Source organism: Cricetulus griseus, chromosome 8 (genome assembly GCF_003668045.3).
Source record: "Cricetulus griseus strain 17A/GY chromosome 8, alternate assembly CriGri-PICRH-1.0, whole genome shotgun sequence".
NCBI lineage: Eukaryota > Metazoa > Chordata > Mammalia > Rodentia > Cricetidae > Cricetulus > Cricetulus griseus.
The window spans coordinates 62,270,652-62,279,039 of NC_048601.1; the positions used below are offsets into that span (position 1 = coordinate 62,270,652).

General features: G+C 40.4%; 1 gene segment (V, D, J or C); it reads right to left on the reverse strand.

Annotated features, from left to right (window-relative positions):
- Positions 1–954: 954 nt before the first annotated feature.
- LOC100764167 lies at positions 955–4,067 on the reverse strand. The segment is given in 3 exon segments: positions 955–968; positions 3,507–3,824; positions 4,019–4,067. Coding segments are annotated over 3 exon segments (381 nt in total).
- Positions 4,068–8,388: the final 4,321 nt, after the last annotated feature.

The following is an 8,388-nucleotide window of genomic DNA, read 5'->3' on the forward strand; positions in this document are numbered from 1 at the left end:
TTTGCCAATATTTTATTGAGAATTTTTGCATCAATGTTCATGAGGGATATTGATCTGTAGTTCTCTTTCTTAGTTGTGTCTTTGTGTGGCTTGGGTGTCAAGGTTATGGTGGCTTCATAAAATGAGTTTGGTAATGACCCTTCTGCTTCTATTGTGTGGAATACTTTGAGGAGAATTGGTATTAGCTGTCCTTTGAATTTCTGTAAGAATTCTGCATTGAACCCATCTGGCTTTTTTTGGTTGGGAGACTTCTAATGACTACTTCAATTTCATTAGGGATTATAGATATATTTAAGTTGCTTATCTGTTCTTGATTACGTTTTGGTAAGTGAAATCTATCCAGAAAATTGTCCATTTCCTTTAGATTTTCAAAATTTGAGGAATATAGGTTTTCAAAGTATGACCTGATGATTCTCTGGATTTCCTCTGTGTCTGTTGATATGTCCCCCTTTTCGTTCCTGATTTTATTAATTTGTATGTTCACTCTTTTTTGTTTGGTAAGTTTGGATAAAGATTTGTCTATCTTGTTGGTTTTCTCGAAGAACCAACTTTTTGTTGTATTGATTATTTGTATTGTTCTCCTAGTTTCCATTTTATTGATTTCAGCCCACAATTTGATTATTTCCTGGGGTCTACTCCTCCGGGGTATATTGGCGTCTTTGTTTTCTAAAGCTTTCAGTGGTCGTGTTAATTCTCTTGTGTGATTATTCTCCTGTTTCTTCATGTGGGTATTTAGCATTATAAACTTTCGTTTTAGCACTACTTTCAAAGTATCCCATAGGTTTGGATATGTTGTGTCTACATTCTCGTTGAATTCTAGGAAATCTTTAATTTCTTTTTTTATTTCTTCCTGGACACAAGAATTGTGATATTGGGTGTTACTTAAGTATCACCTCTTCTTTACTACCTTTGCCAGAATCCTCCTTGACTCCTAGTCCCACCTACCTTGCTGCCTCATTGGCCAAACAGTACTTTATTTATCATCCAATAAGGCAAACGCATACACAGAAGCATTTCCCCCATCAGATCTCCCATGTTTTTGGATAAGTAGGATCAATATAGTAAACTATAGTAAACATGGTAATGTCAAAGCATTCTACAATATCAATACAATCCCCATCAAAATCCCAACAAAATTCTTCGCAGACCTGGAAAGAAAAATTCTCAATTTTATGTAGAAAACCAAAAGTCCCAGAATGGCCAAAACAACCCTGCATAATAAAGGAATACCAAGAGGCATCACTATCCCTGACTTTAAGCTCTATTATAGAGATACATTCCTGAAACCAGCTTGGTATTGGCACAGAAATAGAGAGGTAGACCCATGGAATCAAATTGAAAACCCTGATATTGACCCACATGCCTACAAACAGCTGATTTTTGACAAAGAAGCTAAAATTATACAATAGAAAACAGAAAGCATCTTCAACAAATGGTGTTGGCATAACTGGATGCTGGCATGTAGAAGACTGCAAAACAGATGCATATTTATCACCATGCACAAAATGTAAGTCCAAATGGATCAAACACCTCTACATAAATCCAGCCACACTGAACCTCTTAGAAGAGAAAGTAGGAGGTAACCTCAAACAAACTGGTACAAGAGAACACTTCTTGAACATAACACCAGTAGCACAGACACTGAGATCAACAATTAACAAAGGGAGCCTCCTGAAACTGAGAAGCTTTTGTAAGGAAAAGGACACAGTCAACACGACAAAATGCCAGCCCACAGAATGGGAAAAGATATTCATCAACCCCACATTCCACAGAGGGCTGATTTCTAAAATATACAAAGAACTCAACAAGGGCTAGTCACCAATACACCAAATAAACCAATTAAATGTGGGGTACAGAAATAAATAGAGAATTCTCAATAGTGGAAACTAAAATAGCTGAAAGACACATAAGAAAGTATTCAACATCCTTAGCCATCAGGGAAATGCAAATCAAAACAACTCTGAAATACCATCTTATTCCTGTCACAATAGCTAAAATCAAAAACACCAATGGCAGTTTATGCTGCAGAGGATGTGGAGAAAGAGGAACACTCCTCCACTGCTGGTGGGAGTGCCAATACCTACAGCCACTTTGGAAATCAGTATGCAGGTTCCTCAGGAAAATGGGAATCAGTCGACCACAAGATCCAGGAATTCCACTCCTAGGCATATATCCAAAAGATGCTCATTCATACAACAAGGACATCTATTCAACAATGTTCATAGCAGCATTATTTGTAACAGCCACAACCTGGAAGCATTCTAGAAGCACCTCAACTGAAGACTAGATAAAGAAAATGTGGGACATTTACACAATGGAGTACTACTCAGCAGGAAAAAAATGGAATCTTGAAATTCACAGGCAAATTGATGGAATTAGAATAAACCAGCCTGAGTTAGGTAAACCAGTCATTAAAAGACAAACACGGTATGTACTCACTCATATATGGATTTTAGACATAGAGCAAAGGAGTACCAGCCTACAATCCACACTGCCAGAGAAGCTAGGAAACAAGGAGAACTCTACATACATGGTCCCCTGGAGAAGGGGAAAGGGAAAAAATATCCTGAGGTAATTGGGAGCATGGTGGGAGGGGAGAGGGTGTCAGAAGAAATAGAAGGGGAAAAGAGGAGGTGAGAGAAGGGCATGAGGGAGCAGGAAGACCAAGAATAGAGAAGAGGAAGAAAAGAGATACCATAATAGAGGAAGCCATTATAAGTTTAAAGAGAAATCTGGCACTAGAGAAATGTCCAGAGAATTACTAGGTTGGCCCCAATTAACAATCTAAGCAATAGTGGAGAGGCTATCTTAAATGCCTGAACAAAGGGTTGCTCATGGACCCCAGACTGATAGCTGGGAAACCAGCATAGGACTTTTCCAGGCCCCCTAAATGAGGAAGACTGTTTGGAGTCTGGTTAATCTATGGGGCTTCTGGTAGTGGATCAGTATTTATCTCTGGTATACAAATGGACTTTGGGGAGCCCACTCCTCAATGAGGGATAGTCTCTCAGCCTGGAAACGTGAAGGAGGGCCTAGGTCCTGCTCCAAATTATGTGACAGACTCTGAAGATCCCCATGAAAGGCCTCACCCTCACTAGAGCAGAAAGGGAGTGGAATAGGGGGCAGTGGGGGGCAGGGGAGGAGGGGAGGGAGAGGAAACTGGGATTAACATGTAAATGAAGCATGTTTCTAATTTAAATTTTAAAAGGAAAAAAAGATAAATCCTTCATATTCAAGTAACAATTCATGGTAATGTATTACAGAAGGAATAGAAGGGTAATACTGAGTCCTCCTTTGCACTTTTTGTATAGTGGTTTTTTTATACCAGAAAACATAAGAGACATTGAGCCCATTATTTTTGCTGGACTATGTAAACATTTTCATGAGTGTTTCATGAGCTTTCAGGATCTCGGGCAGAAGAGGGAAGGTGCAAGTCCAGGGCTGTGTATGGTGCAAGCAGCTGGTGAGACTCTCAGAGGAAGTTTTTGTTGGAGGCTGAAGCACTGTGGGAGGTTCACTATATTTCTGCATACAGTGATAATCTCCCATGTCTTCTTCCTGGACACTGCTGATGGTGAGAGTGAAATCTGTCCCAGACCCACTGCCTATGAAGCGATCAGGGACCCCAGTGTACCGAGTGGATGCTAAGTAGATCAGCAGTTTAGGAGACTGCCCTACTTTCTGCTGGTACCAGGCCAAGTTGTTCTTCTGATCTTCACTGTATAAAAGACTCTGACTGGACTTGCAGCTGATGGTGGCCTTGTCTCCTGCTGACACAGCCAGGGAGGATGGAGACTGTGTCATCACGATATCTGCACAGGCTCCTGCAATCAGGAAAACCAATACTCATGTATAATAAAAACACAGAACTTAATACATATCAAATTAGTCATTTAATGTCCTTTTAGTGCCATATTGTCAAAGTACGATGGCATAAAAAATATTAAACCCTGGCACACATTATGAATTTCTTAAATACAAAGAAGAGACTCTGAAAAGTTTATAATACTTTTCTCACCAGACACCCAGAGCAGAAGAGACATGAGGACCTGGGTCTGTGACTCCATCTTGCTCCCCCTGCCTATCTGATGATGCTTAGTTCTCACTATCAAGGCCTGGTTTATAAACTCCAAGCATCTGGGCTAGGCTGGAGGGCCCTATGCAAACCAGTCAGCAAATACAAAAGCAGATGCCTGGGCAGTAGGTGTGAGAGTGGCTGGTGTCAATCAGCAGGCAAATATACCATCAGAGAGAGCATCAGATATCACTGAAGATACTGGTTTTCAGCTCTCCGACAGAAGTCTACTAGGTTCCCTAATATAAGCTTTGTTAAAATCTAAGAAGTATTTAAATCAGGTGACCTTTGCAGAAACATTAGGATAGCTCTATCAGATTGTCAGTCCTAGGGAAACAATATATTCAAAAATTGCAACAACAACTTAGGTAATGTAGAGTAAACAAAAACGTGCAACAAAAGAAAAGAAAGTTGTACAGAAGAAAAGAGTAAAGCCAAAAATGTGAGAATTCATGCTAATTTTTTTCATTATCTCCCATCTCCAAGGCCATTCTTAATTCTAAGCAAGATGAACAGTGACTCAGACATTTGGGCTGCAGATTCTGTGCCAAACATGGAACAGAGATGCAAAGAGTAACCCATATTCACTCTGTGGAAATCCTTGGGGCATTAATTTAAACCTGAGATCAGAGGAACTTTAATCTTCAAGCAAAGGTAAACACAACAGAAACAAACAAGTACACTCCTTACAATTTCAGGAAACAGAAAGAAGACTTTAAATTGGGGGAATGAAAACAAGATTTCTTCAAGAAACTGTAGATGTAGACCAACACTGCCAAAAGTGTTTAGTCCAGAAATGCATTTTCTAGAGTAATCTAGAAATCATCAGTATTAAAAGTGGTTAAGATGGTCTTGCTGACATACTGAACAGGAAAAGATATTCCCTGAGGGGCCACAGCCATCTTAAATCAAGTAACAGTTTTACAGAGACCAATGGACCTCAACATCAGAGATTGTTGCCATATAAAGGAAAAAATGTTTGAGTATGAATGAAAATCAATAGCAATAAAAAAAATCACAGAACCTGCCTGGACTTCAGGTTAGTGTCTCTGAAAGTATATATAAGAAGTAAATTAGAAGCACTTGGGAGGCAGAGGCAGGCAGATCTAGTGAGTTCAAGGCCAGCACGGTCTACAAGAGCTAGATCCAGGACAGCCTCCAAAGCCACAGAGAAACCCTGTCTCAAAAAACCAAAAAACAAAAAAAGGAAGTAAATTAGAAACCCAGTATTATGTATAAAGTACAAAAAAGAGAATAATAAATAAATAAAATGTGGCAATGAGTCAAGATTCACATTTGTAATCCCAAAACTGGGGACACAGAAACAGGAGCATCATGACGTTGAGGCCAGCCTGAGGTACATAACATATTCTAGGCCAGTCTAATCTATGCATGGAGGTAATCTCATAAAAATATTTGTCATTAACCAACTGATTCCAAAGTTCCTCATGGTATTTGAAATCTGAAGTTATTAATCTGTTAACAAGTTAGCATTAATCCAAGAATATTATTGAAAATTAAATATGCATTTAAGCACCGTGCACTCCCATTTTATTTTTAATTAAATATATAATTTTATACAATAATTTTCAGGTATAAAATGGTGAATTATATCTCATAAGCATATTCAATCTACTTTGTCAGCAGCTAACACACCATCATAAGAGAGAGACCAACAGTGTATAGGTTGAGAATGTTCCCAATCTCACTGTCAAGAATGTGACAGATGAGTAACTGCCCCTGTCAGTGTCTAACAAGCTGTCATGTGCTCTCCATCTTTGATAAACATTTTACTTTGCTTTGTGACAGCAGCAGTGAGCTCAGAACATGCTTTCATGTCATTTACTGCTGCTCATTCAGATTGGACACATGGTGATAGGGGCTTACAATTCTAAAGGCTCCTGCCATTAATCGTGTGCTTTCACACTGTGTATGGGGAGATCGCTGGTATTAAAAAGATGAAAATTCCATGTTATACTATGTATAATATAATATGAAAAGCATGCTTGGTGAATTGGATTCTGTGAGCTGTGATTAAAGATGAACTATAAACCTGCGGATAGAAAACAATATTGGTTGATTTGCTCCCAGCTTTGGAATCAGGGAGTCTGAAGTTGATGATCATGAGCTCATGGGATACAGCTCCCTCTTCCACAGGCACCACTGTATATGGAGGTCCAGGAAATGTTAATGTAAGATTCATATTTACTTGAGACAGTTCAACACTGAACTCAGGTTCTCTGTTCCATCACATAGAAACTTTGATTCTTTGGATGACAGTTTGTGCTACCCAATATCCACAACAAGAAATGGTAGACATAGGAAGATTTTTTTTTTTTTTTTTTTTCTTTTTTTTTTTTTTTTTTTTTCTTTTTTTTTTATTAAATTATTAATATTTTCACATATACTTTCCCTCTCCCTCTCCCTCCCCCACCCCCATTCCTTCTCCCCCACCTCCAACCTACCCCCCACCCCATCCACCCACCATTCCCCAGGCAGGGTAGGGCCCCCAACCAGGGTTCCACCAAGTCTACCAAATCTTCCTGTGCTGGGCCTAGGCCCCTCCCCATGTGTTCAGAGACAGAGCGAATCCCTTCAAGTGGGATGGGCTCTCGAAGTCCCTCCCACCCACCAGGGCAAAACGCCAGTCCACCTCCCTCTGGAGTCATTCATGATTTCTAGTTTCCTTGGGGTAGAGGATTATAGGCTGGTAAACCTTTGCTCTATGTCTAAAAATCCCAGGAGTGCAGGGGCCTCCCCATTGGCATCCATGATCAGGGGGCTGGATTAGTCCTGTACTGTCCTCCCAAAGAGCATCTGGGGTCGATATGCTTTCCCTTTTTCAGGCCAACTGTTTCTGTGGGTTTCTCCAACCAGGTACAGACCCCTTCGTTCTTCATTCCTCCCTCTCTTCAACTGAGTTCCAGATTTCAGCTCAGTGTATTTCTGTGGATGTCTGTCTCTGCTCTCATCAGCCACTGGATGAGGACTCTAGAATAGCATAGAGAGTATTCATCAATCTCATTCTAGGGGAAGGGTTTCTAGGCCAACTTCTCCTCCACTGCCCAGATTGTCAGATCGTGTCATCCTTATAGGTCTCTGAAGATCTACCTAGTTCCAGATCTCTTCTCGGACCTATAGTGACTCCCTCTGATATGGTATCTCTCATCCTGCTCTCTCTCCTCTATTCTTCCCCCAACTCAATATATCTGCTCCTCCATTTCTTCTCCTCTACTCTTCATCTTGTGCTCTTATTGTGGCAGCACCCACTTCCCTACCCTCATGCTCTCAATTAGCTCGGGAGTTCATGCCATTTCCCATTCCTGGGGTCCATTTATCCCTTAGAGTCATTCATGATTTCTAGTTTCCTTGGGGTAGAGGATTATAGGCTGGTAAACCTTTGCTCTATGTCTAAAAATCATATATGAGTGAGTACATACCATGTTTGTCTTTTTGTGATTGGGTTACCTCACTCAGGATGGTTTCTTCTAGTTCCATCCATTTGCCTGCGAATTTCAAGATTCCATTGCTTTTTTCTGCTGAGTAGTACTCCATTGTATAAATGTACCACATTTTCTCTTTCCATTCTTCAGTTGAGGGGCATCTAGGTTGTTTCCAGGTTCTGGCTATTACAAACAATGCTGCTATGAACATGGTTGAACATATGTCCTTGTTGTATGGACAAGCAGTATTTGGGTATATACCCAAGAGAGGAATGGCTGGATCTTGAGGTAGATTGATTCCCATTTTTCTGAGCAACCGCCATACTGATTTCCAAAGTGGTCTTACAAGTTCACACTCCCACCAGCAATGGAGGAGTGTTCCTTCTTCTCCACAACCTCTCCAGCATAGGTTGTCATTGGTATTTTTGATTTTAGCCATTCTGACAGGTGTGAGGTGGTATCTCAGAGTTGTTTTGAGTTGCATTTCTCTGATGGCCAAGGATTTTGAGCACTTTCTTAAGTGTCTTTCAGCCATTTCAGATTCCTCTGTTGAAAAATCTCTGTTTAGTTCTGCACCCCACTTTTTAATTTCATTGTATGGTGTTTTGGTGGCTAGCTTCTTGAGCTCCTTGTATATTTTGGAAATCAGTCCTCTGTCAGATGTGGGGCTGGTGAAGATTTTTTCCCATTCTGTGGGTGGTCGTTTTGTCTTACTGACTGTGTCCTTTGCCTTACAGAAGCTTCTCAGTTTCAAGAGGTCCCATTTATTAATTGCAGACCTCAGTGTCTGTGCTTCTGGCGTGATGTTCAGGAATCGTTCTCCTGTGCCAATTTGTTCAAGGGTTGTTCCCACTTTCTCTTCTAAAAGAT